Source organism: Drosophila grimshawi, unplaced genomic scaffold (assembly GCF_018153295.1).
Source record: "Drosophila grimshawi isolate 15287-2541.00 unplaced genomic scaffold, ASM1815329v1 contig_1006, whole genome shotgun sequence".
NCBI lineage: Eukaryota > Metazoa > Arthropoda > Insecta > Diptera > Drosophilidae > Drosophila > Drosophila grimshawi.
This window is the reverse complement of record NW_025062489.1, coordinates 2,121,500-2,142,543: the sequence shown is the minus strand read 5'-3', so window position 1 is coordinate 2,142,543 and position 21,044 is coordinate 2,121,500. Positions and strand designations below refer to the sequence as shown.

The 21,044-nt window shown below is 42.9% G+C and overlaps 4 protein-coding genes across 4 annotated transcripts; all 4 read right to left on the bottom strand.

Annotated features, from left to right (window-relative positions):
• Positions 1-759: 759 nt before the first annotated feature.
• LOC6565271 lies at positions 760-1,740 on the bottom strand. The gene has a single exon (XM_001991050.1). It carries the CDS (start codon positions 1,738-1,740, stop codon positions 760-762), a length of 981 nt encoding a protein of 326 aa, XP_001991086.1.
• A 7,792-nt stretch (positions 1,741-9,532) lies between these two features.
• On the bottom strand, positions 9,533-10,606 carry LOC6565269 (zinc finger protein hangover). Its single transcript, XM_043216223.1, has 2 exons — positions 10,543-10,606; positions 9,533-10,479 (listed from the first exon to the last, which is right to left on the bottom strand). Exons 1-2 carry the CDS (start codon positions 10,604-10,606, stop codon positions 9,533-9,535), a joined length of 1,011 nt encoding a protein of 336 aa, XP_043072158.1.
• Positions 10,607-12,234: 1,628 nt separating this feature from the next.
• On the bottom strand, positions 12,235-13,204 carry LOC6565485. The gene has a single exon (XM_001991047.2). It carries the CDS (start codon positions 13,186-13,188, stop codon positions 12,448-12,450), a length of 741 nt encoding a protein of 246 aa, XP_001991083.1. The 5' UTR covers positions 13,189-13,204; the 3' UTR covers positions 12,235-12,447.
• Positions 13,205-17,667: 4,463 nt separating this feature from the next.
• Positions 17,668-20,376, bottom strand: LOC6565484 (transcription factor SPT20 homolog). Its single transcript, XM_032738059.1, has 3 exons — positions 20,205-20,376; positions 19,572-20,019; positions 17,668-19,448 (listed from the first exon to the last, which is right to left on the bottom strand). The coding sequence occupies exons 1-3, from the start codon at positions 20,374-20,376 to the stop codon at positions 17,699-17,701; spliced, it is 2,370 nt and encodes a 789-aa protein (XP_032593950.1). The 3' UTR covers positions 17,668-17,698.
• Between the last annotated feature and the right edge of the window lie 668 nt (positions 20,377-21,044).

Below are 21,044 nucleotides of genomic sequence, written 5' to 3'. Positions count from 1 at the left end.
CAAACTGCCTGAGGATCTTTTTGAGATACCGTTTGGGTATGCGCACCAGTTGGCGTCTAATTATGCGTTGCACCTTGTTCCAGGGACGAATGCTGCCACGATTGTCCTCCTCGTATTCATTGGCCACATTGAGCTGCTGCATCACCTGCTGCAGCTGCGACTCGCTCAGCTGGCTCAGATCTAGCTGCTGCGGCGCGGCGTCGAGTTCATCGCTGCTCAGCCCATTGGAGGTGCTGCGCAATCGCAGCTGCTTTGTGTTGCTGCCACAGTGAACGGCACCCGAACGCACAGTGAGAGCGAGCAGCAAGACGTGCGTAAACAACATGCAGCACAGTGCACAGTACATGTTGGACTCACTTGGCTGACGAACACTATAAACGGCTTAAATAGTTCTGCGCCTCGGTGTACAGATTTTATTCGTTTTGCCACATCACGATCACTTCAGTAGGGAGAAGGCGGATGAGAAGGTGGAGGATGCTTGAGCAATCAAATAAAATAAATGTGTGTCAAGTACCATACGAAAGATTTCATTTATTCTGTTTTGGCCAAAAAGATGTGCGACTTCAATTATTAAGATTAGCTACAATATATTACAAAAAAAAAAAATGCATTTGTGTGTGTGTTTTTTTTGTTTTTTGTTTGTTTTTGCTGTTGTGCGTCGTTTTTGCTCGAGCTCCCTGTTTCTCCATCTCCCTCTCTCTCTCTCTCTCTCTCTCTCTCTCTCTATCGGTGGCTCGCGACTCTTTGCTGTTGTCATTCTTAAACGACTGGTATACGTGGGCGCTTGTTCTTGTTCTTGCCCTTGCCCTTCTTGTTCTTGTTCTTTCCGCCGCGACGACGATTGTTGAAGCGCTTGCGTTTGGTGGTCTGCACACGCCTCCTGATCACACGACGCTTGTTGGGCCGACTCTTTGTGTTCAGCATGACCTTTTGGCCATTCTTGAAGTAGCGACGATAGCGGGGTGGTATGCGTACACTAATCATCTGTCCCTGGCCGCGACGACCGCCCTTGCGGCGCAGATTGATGCGATTATTTGGGCTTGCCTTGCTCTCCGTTGCTCCAGACTCCGATTGCTCCGAGGGTTCGGTATATACTTCATATTCCTGTGCACCAGCGGCCAAAGCTGCCTGCAGTGCCTGCTCATCGACCAGCTCAGCATTGGCGGATTGACCCTGCACCTCGGACTCATTGGCGTCATCGGCCATTTCGTCATCCTGCGCATATTGGCGAGAATTGGCTGCCGTGGGTGATGTGGGTGATGTGGGTGATGTGGGTGAGGTTGGTGAGCTCACTGTGCCGGTGGCCGTCGGCACTGTGCCAGTTGAGGTCACGGTCTGTGTGGGGCTGCTGGGGCTAAGGGTACCGGTTCCAGTGCCAGCTCCGGTAATTATAATCGGAATCACGGGCTGATTGTTGCTGCTGAACAAATTCTTGAACATGAGGAATTTCTTGAGAAACAGGCGACCGCTCGAGGCATCCTTATTGCCAACTGCGCTGCCGCTAACACCGGGTGCGACACCACCAGCACCAACAGTTGCTGCTGCACCACCACCACCATTCAGCTTATCCTTATCGGCACCCTGTTCGAGGGCAACAGCCACATTGCCATCGTTGGAGCGGGCCAGAGCTGGCTCGTTGAAGTAGGAGCTGCGGCCGCTGTGACGAGCGCTGCTGTGGCCAAAGCTCAGGCACAGAAGGCTGCCTAAGAGCAGCAAGAATGCGACTTGATGCGACTGCATTGTAGAAACTACTCAACCAATGAGAACTTTTCTATTTATCTGTGCTGCTCGATGTGGAAGTTGTCGTCCTCGCCGTCGTTGCTAGTTTCGTCGTGTTCTCACACTGATCGATAATCAATGTTTGATACATTATCGCGCAAATTGAATGCCTTTTATACCCGCAATTGACGGCGGCGACGACGCAATATGCTAACGGCTGGGCTAAGTACTGGGCTCTAACTGTAAATGGCCTAGGGATCAATGTGGCTGTGTGTGTGTGTGTGTGTGTGTATGTGTATACTCTAGCATATGAATATTTTTTCTGTGTCTCTCTCTCTCTCTCGCTGTCTCTGTCTCTGTCTCTCAGTCGTTCACTACACTAGATATACCTGCCTATCAGTCAGAAACGTCCACAATTGAATTCAATTTCAGTTAAAAATACAAATAAAAGTCTGTAAAGCGCTTGCAGCTATTTGAACATACCATCAAAGTGCTTGGACCAATAGTTCTCCACCGTCATCATTGCTGTCCGACTCTTGTTCTGCTTATCATCGCAGTCCAGTGAAGCGTTCCATTTACCTTTCCTGGCTTTTGCCTGCTTTCTATGTGCGTTTCGCTCATTTGGCAATGGAGTTCTTACCTACTACTATTCCCCGTTGAAGTTACCCACATTCGCACCCCCAGAGAACCCCACTAACTTGTTGCTGTCATCATCTAATTTCAATTAGTCAATGCTTCGCTGTTAAAAAAAAAAAATAATAAAAAAATGGGGAAACTATGTGATGGGCATTGAAAATTTAATTTCTAATTACAAGTCAATTGAGTTAAAGGTGTACACAGAACAGGCCTCAGGCGAACCACATATCATATATGGCCTAAACGCAGACCACACATGTAACAACTAGTCTGGCCTAAAAATAAATATGCACTTATAAAAACATAATTATTGTTAAGGTGCACTTAGCTGCAGATGCTATGAGAATATTGTTAAGCACGTTTTGGATTTTAAATAGGTTTTACCTGAGCAAATACTTGAAAAATGATAAAAATGTAGAGAACCGTAAAAACATATCATAAATATAAATATAGAATATTAACTATTCAAGGGTAAATAATCAAAATGCATATTTCAACAACTGAAGTTTGAGTTTTGCAAAAGCCCAGTGTTGTTCCATTATTAATTCCAGGGTGCATTTTTCTGCAATATTAGTAAAATATTTTTTATATGTGTACACATTTAACTCCTTTTGTTCCGAATACTATCATTAGACATTTGTATTTTAAGATTTCACCGATACAAACATTTTAGTTCATAAATTTTTATAAATTAATTTTAAAATAACTTAGCAGCTTCTCTTCGCTTAGCAATCGAGAGATTAATTATTATTACTATTTATTATTATTTTATTAAAAATAATTTATACTATTTATATATATTTTCTATAATATGGAAATCTAGTTCTGAAAAATTTTCAAATTTCTAATTTGAAGACTTTTATTTCGTACATCTAAAAATTGTTCTCAAAAACAAGAAGACGATGATAGCAGTCAGGCTGATGAATGAAATAAATTAAATTTTGGGGCGATATTTTTCTAAGTGTAGCTACAAAATTGATAAGTAAAAGGATACATATTTATGTATATGGTGAAAAGGATCAAACAATAAAATGACATAACAAATCTTCAAAATTGATCATAATACATTATAATTAGGTTAGAGAGTAACAAGATCTGCTATCAATATTATGCAACTTCTGCAAGAGCTTTACTCTCGACGAGGAGAAAGAAAATAAGGGAAAGAGACAAGTTGCTTGGAGTCCAGATCATCCCAAATCCCAAGCCAAAATCGAAGCAGCATTTGGAAATAAAAATGGTAGTGAACGAACGCACTTGTCCTATAGCCATTAAAGCTAAAAGCCGCTATAATTTGATGTCCAGTTTGATTTCGTTCGTTTAGCTTACATTTTAAATATCGTTATATAAAAATGTTTGGTGTCATACATTAAAAACCCTGTTATTTCCAAAATGTACTTATAAAAACAAATTACAAATAAAAATCGACCTTGCAATTTTGCAATCAAGGTTTTCAGAAGACTATTATGCCCTTAATGAATTTGTATTTTAAATGTGCTTACAGTGTGTCGATTGCTGAAACTTGCCAATGAATCGAGGCGGTAATTGGGCAAGTGTTTGTCTACTAACATGCATTTTGCCAGAAAGCTGTGAAAGAGGCCTTCAAGCTCGTCAAGTCAACACCTGCACATCAAATGTGCGCTATATTGATTATAAAATCGATTTATTTCATGCACTATTTATTTCGGTCAATTGGTCAATATGGACATTTTAAAAATTAAAAATGCGATTGCGATTGCGATTGCGATTGCGATTCCTTCTCTGGCGGCGACGAGTGCGCAAATTGCGCCTGTTCATGCGGCGGCGATTCCGACGATTCCTGCGGCGTACGTTGCGACGTTTGACACGGCTGGCGCGCTGCTGGCGTCTCATAGCATTGCGGGCGATACGGCGATTCGTCCTGTTCTGGCGGCGCATCTGCCGGATATGTTGGCGCAGCATCTTGTTTGTCTCCCGTTCGCGACGCAGTTCGTATTCCTGCATGCGAGAGGTCAGCGACAACTGGTTGTTGTTTGCCCGCGATGGACGGTTAATGCTATTGAGGCGAAAGCCATTGACAGCCTCCAATTCGTCATCGTTGGCATGGAGTTCCAGTTCGAAGTCATTATCTTCATCTTCATCATCATTATCATTATCGTCATCGTCAGGATCATCGGCATGCTCCTCTTCGTCGTCATCGAAGCTGCGACTAGCTGGTGGTGAGCCTGTTGGTGGTGTGCCTGTTGGTGGTGTGCCTGTTGGTGGTGTGCCTGTTGGTGGTGTTACTGGTGTAGTGGTGCCGCTGGTTATAGTATAATCAGGAGCTGTAGTCGTTTGTGTCTCGCAGTTGCCCTTCTGCCCTAGATTGAAAGTTCGTCCCTCAGCTTGGGATCCACGCTTGAATAGGTGCAACCTTTGCTGCGATGACTCCGCATCCTCTCTGCGTCCAACTGCAATTGTGGATTGATTTGGGGCTACTTTCCGGTCATTATTTGCTTTGTACTCACCCCCTGCATGGGACAACGTTGCTATTGCTAGCAAAAGAAGCGCACAAGTTAGAAATCTCATGATGGTGATAACAACGATGTCCTTGTTCGGTAATCCCTATATAAATCCCGTATTTATCTTGACTTGTTCGGCCTCGCTGCTTGCCTGAGGCAATAATGCTGCTTGACTGTGCCGATGCCAATGGGCCGTCAGGGTTATATACCCAATGGCCAAGCTCTAGTTGCCAACAACAGAGTTACATTGCAAAACAAAAAAAAAAAATAAATATATATACATATATATATATACATATATATTTATATATAGAGAGAGAGCAGAGCAGAGTAGAGCAAAAGAAATTAGGCAGTCTCCTTAAGTTGTAAGGCATTTTGCATAATCCCATAAATTAATGTTGAAGTTGACCATTCGCACAACAACCTGATAACCCTAGCCATGCTCGCCACGACATTTGCATAGCTGTAGCTGTGTATCTGGATCTGGATCTGCGAATCAATCGATGCGCATTAGCATATTCATATGGCCGACGCTTTTGTTCTGAGCCAGAACTGAACAGAAATTCTAAGCGCTGCCAAAATGCAAGACATAACTTAAGGGCGAAAGTGTAACCCAGAGTCAATGAACCGAAACCAAACTGTGCTATTCGGTCCTTAAGTGATCAACATGCAGATCAGTTGCCATAATGCAATTTCCATAATTTTGATAAGTTCAATGATAACAATGCAATCATAAATAAAACTTCGCAACAAAAAAAAAAAATCTTTATATTTAATATCCATGTCTGGAGAATCGTCCGATTCGAATGTGCAACTTGAATAATATTTGAATACAAATGATATTTTATAGATATTTGATTTTGATAGTTTTCGGCAAGCAAAATAAATGCAATGAAAGAATTATTCATTTTATGAATATGAAATCGTAAATGAAATTTCCGTTTCCTTCATGACAAATATTTGCAGCAATGAACTTGAGATGCAACTGAAATACAAATTAGAAGAGGTTTAAGGGACATTTACATGATGATAATAAAACGGCAATAAATATAGAACAATATCACATGTGAAGTGTACAGTTTCTATTAAGAAGAATCTTGCTATCCTTAAGGCAAATAAAAATATTGTGAGTCAAGACTCTTAACTATAGATTATAAGTTTTGCTTCCCATGCTTCTCCAGATCCCCGATGCATTGTCAATTCAGTTGAGAGATTTTGAGATTTTGTTGAAAAAAAAAGATATTTATTTGAGGCACTTTTTTAGCTGCCATTGCATTTGTTAATTTGTTCAAGAATGCGGATGTGGATTAATGTGTCGGTATCGGAATCGAATAGTTGTCCTATTACCATTTAGGCGACCAAGATCCTACCGCTGCTGCGTCCACGGCGACGGCGCATTAGCCGGCGGATGCGACGACGCTGGTTCATGCGCTGACGGCGACGCTGGTTTTGCGTCCGATGACGACGGTAACGGCGTAAACTGTTTTGGCGACGACGCTGCCTCTGGCTTCTGTTCCTGTTCCTGTTGCGGCGATTACGCATGGCGCTACGTCTACGATTCTGCCTCTGGATGCGCTGAATGCGCTGCGAGTTGCGGCGCGTCGACTGACGCTGGCGACGCAACAAATTACGGATTTGCTGATTATACTGACGTTGCAAACGATTAATTTGGCGGCGATTGCGCTGATCCTGCTGATACTGGCGCCACTGCGTCTCAGTTGGCCGGCGCTGTCTTGCAGCTCCACCAGCTGAGGGCTTGGCAGCAGCAGCACCACCTTCGGCGGCGATCATAAAATAATCACCATCATCGTCATCGCCATCGTCAGCGTCATCGTTGCCGGCACTGCTGTCCTCATCCTCATCGTCATCGACGCCATCGGCGTAGTCACGTGCATTATGTGCGTGGGACCCATCATTATTATCATTATTCTCTATTGCCCTTTTTGCTGGTACTACTGAAGCAGTTGGTGCTGTTGTTCCCGTTCCTGTTCCTGTTCCTGTTCCTGGTGATGTTGTTGTTGGTGGACTGGCGGTTGGTGAGTATGAGGTGCTTGGAGTGTAAGTGGTAGGCGAGGTAGAGCTGGTGTAAGATGGTGTAGTTCCCGTAGTGCCCTTCACGAACTTGTCCAGAATTGCCTGCGAGAAACGGCCCTCAGGATGCGGATTCTCGCTTTGGCGCAGACCCAAGCGATAGTTCGAACCTTGTCGCTCAGCTACAATTAAAGGTTACTTTTTTTGACTCCACACAACCAAAGATCAGGAAAGGTGCCTTATTTTGGGACTTACCGATTGCAGGTGGTGTGCAATGCGCTAGCGTTAGCACCAGCGCCAGCACCAATTGTTGCAGGCCGTGCATTGTGGTAAAATGAATATGAGTGTTCCTTGAAGGATGACTCAACTGGGACTGGGATTGAGATAGGAGACTGGAACTGGGACTGGGACTTATTGGCTCTGAGCTGGCACTCGCCACTGACTGACAAAAGTTGGGAGCACCACGATTATATACCCATCCACTTGAACATCCACTAAGACCAGTCACTAAAGCCAACAACAACAACAATCAAGCACAAATTCTTGGTCAGGAGGGTTGATGGATTACTCTGTAATAGGAAACCCCGCCCCCCATACCCCCGCTGCTTCTACAATCCGCCAATTTGTGGCATTTTTGCTTGCCGAACCACCGGTGTGATTAATCTCGCAATCGCCCCGGGCGGGTCAAAGTGAAGAGGCCATTGGTAAAGCCGGCGTGTTGCCGTTTGCCGCTTATGGTATGCTCATTTGCATAGAACACAGAACAAGAACAACACCTCTAGGGCCAAAGAACTTTTGGTCAAGTTACTATGGTCAAAAAGTACAGAATCTCTCCTCTTCTGTAGCTCATCGTAGTATCTATCTTTAGACGCCTATGATTGATTATCGGCATTATTAGCTCTTAACTGTGCCACCCTATATACCGACGAACCGTCTAAATATATTTTTAGTAGCCCCAGGTGAAAGAGTTTTGAGTAGATTTATATATTTCTATTCGATTATTGTTGTTCTCGCTTTAGATTCGTTACAGTTAAGTCTTTTGCACTGGTGGCTTAGTTTTCGCAATTAATTAGCAGTTAGCAATTTTATTTTCCAACCAACTACACCGTTTATCTAACTAAATTTGATAACCATTTCTTATCCAATTTAAATTTTAATAAAATCGTCACGTTCACTTTGACATACATGTAGTCTTTTGATTCTGCCTGCAAATTGCCTATATTACATGTTCAAAGCAAATAATAAATATATACTCTGATACCAGTGTTTTTGTATGGCAAATAACCATCTAGCGGCGGTGAGGCGTTAATGGATAAGTGCACCTTTTATATTTGGTGACTCTTACTCTAAACTTTGGTAACTTTAACTATAAAATTGGGGGAAACATATGACTTTCATAGCTGTAGCTTAGAAACTGTGGAAAACAAGCGGAGTATCTGGGGTAAGTTAGGTAGCAATCAAATTTTTAAACTTTGTCAGACTCAGGCACAGACGAGAATATGTACCAAGTGTCAAGTTTACAGTAGAAAGGACAGAATGACGAACATTTAACAAAATCAATATACTCTGATACCGAATAGAAAAGTATGAACATATGGACAAAGCATTTGTAGACATGAAAAATTGCATTCTTATATTCTTAACTAAGCCAACTGCATAATATTCAGTCTCAATTGCAAACCAGGGAGATAAAAACTTTCTTGCACTTCACAAAGATCTTCTATTAAATAGAAATAGCGTTAGACTAAATTATTAACATAAATTAATCTTGCTCTAATTTGCCCGACAAAATATTGACTATTGACTTTATGCAATGTTCTTATTAAAGTGCATTTAACAATGATTTAACAAGGATTCTATTTACATGCTATATACAAAATGTAGTAAGTTTCCAAATAGTTGAAAAATGTCGATAATACACAAAACTCTATGAAACATTGCGTATACGCAGCATTGCCGTAAACTGAGCGCAGATTTGGGTCAAATCGATCATGCATGTTTTGCGGCTAACCACAAAAAAAAAAAACAGTTAATGGTTTTACTAGCCAAAAGATTGAAAAAGAAAAGAGCAATCGCAAACCCAAACTCATTTTAAGTATGCAGACGAATATGTAGAATATGTTAAACGAATCAAAAGGCAAAATCAAAAGAGCATTAGCCTTATTAATAACCATCGCCCAGTAGAATCTTTTCAGTTATAATAAAGAGAAGAAAGGCAATTAAAATACCCGTATATCTGCTAAGAATGTGAAAAAAAAAAAACAAATAAAGAATAGTGTTCGAAAATTCTAATGTTATTTTCTCAGCTGATTTTTTTTTTATCAACTGTCGCAAAATGAAGCAGACAAGAACTATATACAGAACATTTAAATATTAAGGAAATAAATATTACAAATGTTATTTTTTTTTTTATTACAGTTTATTGCTATTTGTATTTGTACTACTATTAAGAAGAAAAACAAATGCCCCAACAAAATAAATCCAATTAAAAAGTACACACAAGTGTACTCAAAGACTAGGAGGGATTTGTTGCAAAAAGAAAACATCTCGCATTATTTTCATATCACATTTTATTTATTTTCGAATCGTAATCAATTGCCGCATTTTGATGGTCCCGTTTAGTACTTAACTATAATACTTTACATTTATATGCTGCTTTCCTGAGCTGCTCAGCCCCGCAACATCACCTGACCACGACGACGCTGGGCACCGCCACGTCGGCGATTGACATTGGGGCGGATGACGCGCACATTGCGACGACGATTGTTGACGCGACGACGGACGGGACGACCGCCGCGACGACGACGGACGGGACGACCAGCGCGACGACGCAGCTGGAGATTGCGACGGCCGCCGGTCTTGCGGCGACGCACAATGACACGATTGGCGCGCTCCTCACCGGCTTCATTCTCGCCAGTGGAGGAGGAAGAGCGCTCCATGAGGGCGACAACGGCGCCATTGGGAATGGCATCAAGTGCGGCGCGTGGCACGAGGAGAGCAGCCTTGCCCGTCTTCTCATCGACGACGCTCTGGCCCTCGATCTCGATAATGCCATCGGGCACCATAATGGCGCCGGCCTGATCTCTCGCCACCATCATCTGTGTTGGCTTGGCATTCTTCAGCAGCTGCTTGCCATTTATTGCGTTCGGCTTGTGGCGATTTCCCATGACGGCTGCTTTGGCCAGCACCATGGGCAGCTGTCCATCTACATCATCGTCCTGCTCATCATCGTCCTGCTCCTCATCGTCATCGATGTCGACGTCTTGATTGCTGCCATTCAGCAGCACCAGTTGACCATTGCGTGCAAAGCCGAGACCTTTGCGCTGTGCCGGTTGATCATCATCGTTATCATCGTCAACATCATCATCGCTGAGTTCATCATCGTCATGACGCTGCAGACGGCGCAATGGCATCTCGGGCATATCATCGTCATAAGCGTCATCATCATCGGAATCGTTGTGCATGTCCTCGGGATCCTCTACAATCTCAAAGCCCTGCATCACAGCACCGCCCCCAGCATTGGCACGTCCACGTGGCACGCTAAAAAACAAATAAGGATGTTGCAACTTCTGCTGCTGTTGCTGATGCACTTGTCTTTGTTGCTGCAGGCGAGATTCTGCAATTGCAATTCACCACATAAGATGGAAGATGGACAAAAAGTTTCGGAATAATCACTTACCCGGCAAGGCCAAGGCCAGGCCCACCAGACAGCTGAGCACGAATAGAGCACCTAGTTTGGACATGGCTTCAGTGCGTGGGATCCTTGCTAAGAAAGATATAATATTTTGCTATTGCTGCTGCTTTTGCTTATTGCTTTTTGCTTTTACTATGTCTGCTGTGCTGCGTCTGCTGCGCTGCGTATTGTCCTACTTAATTGTAAGCAAAGTTCTAAAGAGAACTGTACAGAATCGCTGTTAGCTGCTAGGTTTTTATGCAAAAAGTTCTTGGCTCGAGGCAGAGGGCAGCAAGAATCAAACAAACAAACAAACAAGCGAACAAATAAGGAAAACAAAATCGATGAAATGACTAAACGAAACCACGAAACTCTGCCAACTGACTAAAAGAATCATTCTAGACATCTACTCACACAGAGTCAGTGGCATCGCTAAAAAAAAGAAAGAAAAAATGAAGAAAAAAAAAAAAAAACGAGAATAAAAGACAATCAAGAGAGATAACTCTAGACATTGACATAATTACGCCCATGGAATGGCAAACGGCTTCAGCTTCAGCTTCAGGTTCAACAACGGCATCCATTTCGAATTCATACTTATATCGAAGTCGGCATAAATTCAAGTGCCGAAATTGGTGGAAAGATGGCCAAAAATGCTGATCAAAGTTCACTGACCGCAGAAGGAACAAAAGCCGCGGTCGAAACCCAAACTACATCGATAACCAACTCAACCGACCACAACTGAGACCCCAGAACAGAACACACAAAAAACAAAAACAACAAAAATAAAATAAAAATAAGAAAACACAAAACACAAAACAGCAGCCACAAAATAAAACTTGAACCCAGTCACGCTAATGACAATATAATCAAAGATCTATGAACCCCAGCACTCTGCAGAACTTAGAACTTAGAGCATAGGGCCCAGAGCCCTATGCTCAATGATCAGTGACCAGTGTCCAGTGCTCAGCTAGCGACGTATGGCAACTGTTTTGGCCGTGGCACAGTCGCTCGGTCATATACCCAAGTGCTGGCCTTAACCTAACCCCAACCCCAAAAACGCTACGACGATGGCGCTTTACCTGTTGTCGTTTTGCTTTAGCCACTTCGTACGCTCCTCATGACTTTTCACCTTCACTTGTGCCACAAATCAACTTGTTGTGCCTCAATCACCTAGCGCAAACGATCAAAATCGCTATTCATATAAATAAATAAAAAAAACAAATGTGTTGTTGAGTATAAAGATCTCATATAAAATTATTTATTTATAACAGCAGTTATAGTTTCTGAAAACTCCAAAAATGTAACAATTTTAATAGCCAAATTGCAAATGTGATTTAATCAAGATCTTAAAATTCTTCAAATATGTAATTTATAAATTGCTTATTAGAAAGACATCTAACAATTACTAGTAATACACATCGTAAATGAGTTTCTTAAAGCATTAAATCTAATTTTTTCCTGTATAAATGTAGAAATAATAATAATACAATTGCTCTTTTCTACCGTGATTGTGTGGGGCAAATTGATGGGTAAAAAACACTAACCACAATCATCAAAGGCCGCTGGGAAATAGTGTTTTGTGAAGCGCTTTAACAGCATCTTCGCAAATGAAATTACTTTATATAAATGAATATTTCAATAGCCTCAGAGAGGAATAATATAAAATAATTACATAAATTTACAATCGAGTAATTATAGAGCTCTTAATAAACTGTTGTGTTCTTTTGAGTTTATGGCATGTAAAATTGAGTATTTAAGCTGAATTGGAGGAACTCTTGACTGTACTGCAGTAAAAGTCGTCGACTTCGAGCATGACATCATTACTCCCATTTCAACTCGCTCGAATGCAAAATGAGAATAACTTTTCAATGATGATAAGCCGCAATACGGTTAGTCTGTAAATTCGGCCCGCTATCCCAGATGACGATCCCGTTCATAAACTGAAATCGCGTCGAGAATTTGATTGGGTATCAGTGCCGCAATACTTGCCGCAAAATATCTATACTCGTAGCAGACGGCGCCTAACATTGCCATCAGTGTGCAGCACTTAAATACAGCAATGTGATTATTCTGCCAATTGTGATGCATGAATCCTGTGTTGTAGCTAAACATCAGCGTGCCCATTGTGGCCATGAAGCAAAAGAGTCCGCACACCCGATGCCCAAACAGCAAGCTGATGCTGAACTCATTGCGCAGCTGCTGCAACAGCAGCCACATTCCAGTGAAGAAACTCCCGAAGAGCAGCAAACATCCGGCCAGACCAAAGCGACCATGTTTGCTGCGAAAGTGAGTCTGCTTCCTCAGGACTTCGGTACCAACGCCAAAGAAGCCAAGTAAACAACCCAGCAGGCCAAAGGTCGTGTGCATCAGCGCATTCCGGATCATCATAGCCTCGCTCACGCACAGCACCTGAGCCACGGCACAATAGAAGGCGTGCTTTGCCGTCCTTGCCAGCTGCAGGAGCAAGCACTTGCGCGATATGGCGATGGTAATGGCGATGAACAGTATATGGGAGATGACCATGCTGATATCCAGATAGAACTCGATCGATATGTTTGGCCAGACGAAACCCTTAATAAACCTGCCCGTTGCATTGACTTCGATTTCATCGTCCTTAATTTGTGCGCGCTGCTGCCAGGATGCGTTGTCCATCTCCACCAAATTACTTCTATTATGGCCCCAAGAAACAATAATGTGTCAATCTTTGAATTATCTCAAAACATATGTGATTGATTTTAGAAGCAAGTGTTTATGTTTTATTAAATTCTTCTTATTTCGTTTTTCGCAATAGCCAACTATACAATATCTGTCATTTCCAATTACTTTGCATTGTTATGTGTATTAATACATTTAGCATATACTTTTATATTGCGTCAAATATAGCTAAGTCTATGCATATGTATTTGTCGAAAGCCTATAAGGAGCACAAAGAATAATATATATATATAAATAGCACCATAAAAACGGTTTGCATTTTTTCAATTACTAATTCACACAGTTCTAAACTCATACGTACTTTGACTAATGGAACCCTAAGCATATTATAAAGTAAAGACTATTCTCGATCTAAGCTCAGACAACTAAGACAAAAGTCAAATTTTCAATGACTGAATTAATAATATTGCTATTTCGTTGCTGGAATTTGTATTCATATATATATATATTCTCGATGCACATGCCAGCATCAAATTGTTTAGTTGTATAAGTTTCAGAGAATATACATGGTGTCTGAGATGATCTCTTATTTTATTGATAATATATTTATTTCACTAACTGGAAACTCTGATATACGTTCGAGTGCTGTGATCACAGCTGAGATTTCATTGCGTACTTTGTCGCTGGGTCAATCAAGCTCATGTGCGATTCGAGTGTGATAGATACAAAGAAGGGAACATGGAACGCGGCAAGCGAGTAGTGGAAGTTTCATCAGAGAATATGTATGCAGAAACATTGAAACTATGTGATAAAAAATGCGCATAGTAGGCAAATCAGATATTTAGCATTTAGTATTAACAATCATAATAGTTTTGTTCCGCGCCTGGATATTCTCGCTATGTTAACCGATACGAGCGATCCGACTTTAAGTATATCGATCAAGTGAACAAGTTTGTTTAGCGAACGGTGCCTTGGAGCCGAGGCAAGCACGCAAGGCGCATAGCTTACCAGAACACAAGCGGGAATTGACCTATCGTATCTATCATCATGAGATTTCCGACCTGTGAATATCTGCTCGTTTTCAGATGCTTATCAAGAATATATAAATACTTTATCTAGACAAAATTCTATTGCCCTCCCTAAGCGTATAAAAATGTGCATTTAGTAAGAGCACTTTGTACTACTATACACAAAAGAATGTTGAGTAAAATACAATAATATTTAATAATAATAATAAGCAAATAATAAAAATTATAAAATAAAAATGAGTTTAATTGATTCTTATTCTTTTGCAGAGGGTATTCTAAATATGTAGTTGTTTGAGCACACAGCATTTCTCAAAGCGAAAGACTTTAGTGAAAGAATGCTAGAATGATAGCAGTATCCGTACTGAAATGAGAACTAGAAAACAAATGAAAGATGTATCTTCAGTAGAAAGTATTGTCTAAGCAGGCACATCAGAAGCAACCATTCGTCTTTCTCTCCTGTTCTGTCGATCTCAGAGAATAGGACAGTTGAAGCCATCGAATTTGGTATGTGCAGACCACTTTTAAATAAGAGCATCAAGAGCATAAATTATGATTTAAAACAAGCGAATTCCTTAGATTCATAATCAGCAATAAGCCGCCAAATGAAACCATAATAAAAATATTAGGTATGCGCATATTTATGATGTTCAAGAAATATTTTAGAAAATTAAAAAATTCTGCATTTGCCTGAATAGAGAGCCACATATCATTTAAGAGACTCTTGGCAATAGCAAAATCCGCATAACAACAGGTCATCAGAAAAAGCAAAAGAAAAAGAAGAAAAACATGAAGAAGAACTGCCAAAGAAATTTCTAAAATGAGATTAGCATAAAAAGGTGCCGCAGCTGGTGCCCCCTGCGCCGCCTTGTGACCTCTTAATTTTTGTAAAAAATCAACGGTGTCAAATGTCAAAACTGCAAAACATATGCCGTGAATAGTAATCAGATCGAATGGGAATAGACATCAAAATGGCATCCAGTTTGAGAAGCTGAGCAAATGTTTAATAAATTGATTGAAGGTAGGGGAGAAATCGACTTTAGAATTAGACTTGGACTTGGACTTGGTGGCCGTATATGTATTTGACTTCGGCCAGCTGAAAGTTCAACGCACGAAAAAAAACCCAAATGGCCAACATAGCAATGAACTCAACATTTTTAGTTGATGTTTTTTGGCTGATTTTGTTTATTCTTTTATGATTGTTGGCACATAATGGAAATTAGCTATGGAATTAGTCAACTAATTTGGCTTAGGCACAGGCCAAGCGTTGAACTTTAAGCATATGCACAGCTAAAGAAATTCAAAATTGAATTATGAATCTTTCGACGTGTATTTACAGTTACTGCGCATTTTTGTGAATGTGTGTAGTCTCTCTCAGATGAATTTCTAATTTCGAATACCGCGTGTGTATTTTAGCCAAATTGCTGATCGCCACTTGCCGGCCCCTACTACTACTGCCACTTAACTGATCATTCACCCCGCGAAATATTCGACCAGTCAACCACAAGCCACTAACCCAGCACATGGCATCCAACCATTAATTGAGGAGCTGTAACCCCCGGAGGCGCTCAATTGTCATCATTATCCTCGTAATCGTCATCATTATCAGCATTTTTGGGGCAGCAGCAGAAGCAGCAGGCTATCATCAACTTGGGCCGTGTCGTCGTTTGTTCGTTGTTTCGTTCTTAACGAATGACGAATGATGTTGTCAACTGGGTCTTTGTCGCGCCTTCCCGCCGATGGGGTCGGGAGCTCAAGTGCTCGCATGTTGGCCTAATAATGTCGCATTGATTGCTCTAACAATTTGCCGCACTTAGCATGATTATGCAAATTTTCGGCAGTACCTCACAGCCCAAGCCAAAATACCCGAGGCCCCAGCCATGTGTCCAAGTCGAGTGGCAAGCTGCCTCTCAGCCTCTCGTTCCATTTCATTTCACATTTCACATTATCATACGCCAAGTGGGAGCCAGTGATTGAATGCTGAAGTTCTCTGGTAGTTGCCCTTAGGTGCTAAAACTGAAATATATTATTGTTGCTGTTAATGTGTGTTTGTGTATTGAGTGCCGACGTCGAGAATGAGACCGAGACCGAGACCGAAGCCTAAGCAGAAGTCGTAGTCGATTCAATGCTTTAAGTGGAAAGTGATTATCCGTGATTGAAAGCCCCCAAAACTGAGCAATGAACATTGCAGCTAATTGATGATTTGGAAACACGTGTAGATGGACAACACTGAAAGTTCGTTCTTTGCTAAAAACATTAAACTCTTTTCTAATTACAGCTATTCTCACAACTAGGAAGACACATAGTTGTGCTTCTTTGAATGACAGTTTCCATAGTTGTTTTTATTAAATTGAGGCATCTACTCCCACCGTACTCAATGGGAACCAGAAGACACTTCTATAAAAATGTTGTGCAGCTAATTTTAAACTATTAGCTATTCTTCTTCTTTTTTGACGTTATGGCATCTAAAAGCTTATATCTTTCATTTATATCATACGATCTACTGCAATTACTTACATCTTTATCTACTATTATGTTAATTGATTATTTCAAGGTGTCTGCTATGTGACTGCTTGAACTTTGAAACTTTTTCTAGCTGCCTGCTATGCAACTTTTATTGCTCAAAGCATTTTGAAAAGCTACGCAAGTCTTCGTAGAATGTTGATCAATTTTGAAAGCATGTAAAAGCTTTTAACGGAGAGCTTCTGTGAAGACATAACTCTAATATATCCTTAAGCCTCAAGGCTGCCTGCTATGAAACTGGCTTGGAAATCAGATGTCACAACTATCCGATATATATATATAAATAAGGTGCTCGCTTCGCATTTATAATCCAAACGAACCTCTAGCCTAGTTTATAGAAACCACCGTTAGTCGTTTTAGAATAACTAGTTCCTTGAACTTAGCATACGCTCTATTGATAGCTGAGAAATATTTCAAATTCTATGAATTCATTAATATAAATGACCCGGCTTTCTTTTGGCTCATTTTAATGGGTCAAAGCGCACGAGCTTCATTAATATGCTACTCTTTTTGGACGGGTCAACGCACGCCGATTAACGGCATTCAATAATTCTGAATAACAATCAAGAAATCACATTCGAAAAAAGAAGCAAAGAAGACAAAAAAAAAACAAAAAAATTAATTAATAAAAAAAATGAAGATATTTATAATTAACAGTTTTCTAGTCGGGTTTTTGATTTGGAGTTCACATTGGGTTCACAGCGATTAGCATTTTTCGGTCAATCTGTGAACGTTCGACTTTTGACTACGACATCGAATTCGAACTCGACTACGAATCCGACACACACACACAACAACAAGGGAAAAAAAATGTAAAAAAAATTTATTTTTTGCACACTGGGTTTTTTGTGATTAAAAATCATTTATGTGGTTTTTTTTGTTTTCATAATTGTTTCTTTTTCAATTCTTTCGCTTCTTTTCTCATTTAATCAGTATATGCTCTCGTTATATTAGTAGAACTAGACCCGGGCAGAGGGTAAATCGGCAGAGGAATTGTCCTCCGACACCGGCTCCAAAGCACGTCCCACCTTGCGGAGCGCAAATCGTCGGTTCTGATGCGTTAAATCAAGGTAGGGCTGGAAATCGTCATAGGACACATAGCGGGCATCCCCATAGACGGGCTGCACATGGCGCGACAGACCCGGCTCGTTGTCGTCGCCCACAATGATGAACTCCTGCTCGGGCATCATTTGCTGCGCCGCATTCTGCATCTGCTGCTGCTCGACGGTCACAACTGGCGACGTTTCCGCCGTCTGCTGTTGCTCGCTCTGGCCTTGAGGTTGGCTCTCCGACTGCGAATCCATGGGTGTCTCCATGGCGGGTGCTTTCTCCACAATTGTGGCGGGGCGGATGCGCGTCGGCAGGAAACCGGCAGCGTTGCCTGCTTGAACTGGCTTCGCGGTAATCAGTACGGGCTTGGACTTGTTGCCGGAGCTGGTGCGTGAGGGGGGGATTTGTGGTGGCTGAAAGATGTCCATCAGCGAGGCGTCGGCAAGTAGGGGCACCGCTGCCGCCGTCAGAGTCGGTCGCTTCCTCTTCTTCTTCTGGCCATTCTTACTGGGCACCGAACTGATGGCACTCTCGGGTATGTTCAAAATCAGCGGCTGCGCTTGCATGCCCTCGGCCACCGACACAACCGATTGGCGTTCGGGCGACGAAATACCCAGCTGGCTCCAGGGTATCGTGATGTATTGTGTGGGGCTTCCCTTGCGACGCAGCGGCACAGTCAACGGTGGCTGTGGATATGGTCTGGCGGGCAGACGCTGCCTCTTGGTTGGGGCTGCCACATAGCCATAGTTGGTGTAGGCGGGACTCAGGTGTAGCATCTCGGGCGCCACATACACGGTCTGGCCATTGCGATTGACCAACAGGGTCGCCTGCTGTGGGCGACGGACACCAGCAGCGGGTCTCGAGAGTATCTGGCTGTTGGGGGATTTGCGCAGTTGTGTGTTTATTTCAGCGGGTGTCTGGCCAAAGGTGAAGCGACGTATCTGATTGATCAAGCTCTGCTGGCCATTCTGGATGAAGCCCGTTTGGCTGGGCGACTTACGTGAGGTGTGTGTGTAGACTACATTTGAGAAGCTCTGCTCATTGTCCGCATCCGCATCCTCATCATCGTCATCCTCCAGCTCTACATCCGCATCCTCGTCATCGTCTCCTTCCTCCTCTTGCTCCAGCTGAGCTAACGGTTGACCACGCCTTACTACCTGCTGCTGCTGCTGCTGACGGCGCTGCGTTTGTGTTTGCGTTTGCGACTGCGACGCTAAAGATGACGCTGCCGCTGACGCCGACTCCGACTGCAGTTGGGTTTGCTGCTTGCGTCGCTGCGACTGCACTTCAGCGGGGCGACGTCGCTTCTGATTTGGCTCCTGCTGTTGGACTTGTTGCTCCTGCTGCTCCTCAGCGGATTGCTGACGCTCCTCATCAGCATTATTGTCGATATGCTCCAGCGATGACTGATCATCGTCTTCGTGGAGGAGCAAGTCATCCAGCTCCTCTTCTTCATCATAGAACTCCTCATCGTAGTGATCACTATCAAAGTAATCGTCATCATCATACTCCTGCACATCCAGAGAGTCCACATGATTGTCGATGCGATTTGGACGCTGGATACGATTACCGTTTGCGTTTGCGTTAGCATTACCATTACCATTAACGCTACCATTGCGATTACCATTGCGATTACCATTGCGATTGCCATTTCGATTGCCATTTTGATTGCCATTTCGATTGCCATTTCGATTACCATTGCGATTACCATTGCGATTGCCATTTCGATTGCCGTTGTTGAGATTGTTGCCGTTGCCGTTGCCGTTACCGCGTCTTCTGTTTGGACGCTGCTGAACACGGACTACAATATCGGGACGTTGGGTGGTGCTTCTGGTCCCATCACGCACAGGTGTATCTACCAGGCCGTTCAAGCCAGGCAAACGATCGCTGAACCAACCGGAAACGGATCCCGCAAGCGTCGAGATGGAGGAGCCCAAGCCTTGACCAGGGCTGCCGAACAGCCAAGTGCTGGGTGAGGAGGTTGAAGCACCTCCCCCACCTCCCCCTGCCTGTTTACCCTGAGCTTGCAACTCATCCAGCGTCGCTTGGCGTGGTTTGAAAGCAATCAACGGATGAATAATAAAGTCGGCAACGGTGTGCGGCTCAGCCGATTTCTCATCCACTTTGGGACTGGACTCTGATTTGTTGGTGTTCATGTTCGTGTCGCTGGCATTGACTGGCGCCACTGGTGGCTTCTCTGTGGGCATCTTGGGCACCACTGGGGCATCCTCTGCAAAAGCAGCCAAAGCCGCAAAGTGAACACACAAAGCAGCATTGCATTACACACACAGCACAGAAAAAAATTGGAGCACATGAAAAAAATAATATAAATAACACATTAGACATTAGTTTTGTCTGAGGGCGCGTTTGGTTTGTTTGAGGTTCTTTTTTTTTTTGTATATTTTTGTTGCCTACCAATCAGCGCCATGTCCGCAATTGGCGACTCAGTGCTCGTCTGCACAATGGGCAGGGAAAGCGGCGCCGACTCCTTGTTGCTGTCAGCCTTGACAGGCTCGGATTGGGCCACGGCTGCGGCCAGGATTAAAACCAGGCCCAGGCGCATACATTGCGCCACAAGCTTGGCCATGTCTCAAAAATGATTAACAACTGTGTGCTGAACACACCAACACAAACTCACACACACGCACACACAAACACACACGCTCTGGCAGACACGCACGCACACACAAACACACAATCGTTAATCGTTAATCGTGAATCGCTAATCGTTAATCGTTCTTGTTATCGTAGTTGTTTGGGTTTGCTTTTGATTCGCCCTCCGTTCGCTTCGCTTTGGTCCACAGACAGACGTTTCTTTTGGCCAACTGTTTGAGCGTGCGCGCCGACTTGAGCTTTTTATGTACCAGCTACAATTTGACCAAGAGAGCAGCACCGCTGTCTGCCTCACACTCACCAGCGACGGAGAGCGGCTGCTACACGGAGAGAGGGAAAGAGAGAGCTTCAGCGAGAGCGAGAAAGAGAGAGAGAGAGAGAGAGTGCTGCTCATCTGCCAGTAATAATCGTTGCTTGCCGCTGGGCGGTAAATTAATTTTTTGTTTGATTTGTTTTTGGCTTGCGTTGACCGCAAGAACTAGCGTTAACCCAGCGGGTGACCTCAGCGGCAGCAGATCAACCACCGCGGATCAGCCAGAGCAGATCATCCACAGCTAATAGTTGTACGATGAAGTGAATTATGAGCAAAGCGCTAACTGATTACTGGGAATCCGTTTTTTACTACACTTTGATTTTAATCTC

Coding starts and splice junctions, on each gene's coding strand:
- LOC6565269 (XM_043216223.1), bottom strand. CDS start 10,606: ATGTCCAAACTAGGTGCTCTATTCGTGCTCAGCTGTCTGGTGGGCCTG. Junction 10,480..10,542: donor CCTGGCCTTGGCCTTGCCGG/GTAAGTGATTAT, acceptor TTGCAATTGCAG/AATCTCGCCTGCAGCAACAA.
- LOC6565484 (XM_032738059.1), bottom strand. CDS start 20,376: ATGGCCAAGCTTGTGGCGCAATGTATGCGCCTGGGCCTGGTTTTAATC. Junction 20,020..20,204: donor TGCGGACATGGCGCTGATTG/GTAGGCAACAAA, acceptor CTGCTTTTGCAG/AGGATGCCCCAGTGGTGCCC. Junction 19,449..19,571: donor GTCCGTGTTCAGCAGCGTCC/AAACAGAAGACG, acceptor CAATCAAAATGG/CAATCGAAATGGCAATCGCA.
- LOC6565271 (XM_001991050.1), bottom strand. CDS start 1,740: ATGCAGTCGCATCAAGTCGCATTCTTGCTGCTCTTAGGCAGCCTTCTG.
- LOC6565485 (XM_001991047.2), bottom strand. CDS start 13,188: ATGGACAACGCATCCTGGCAGCAGCGCGCACAAATTAAGGACGATGAA.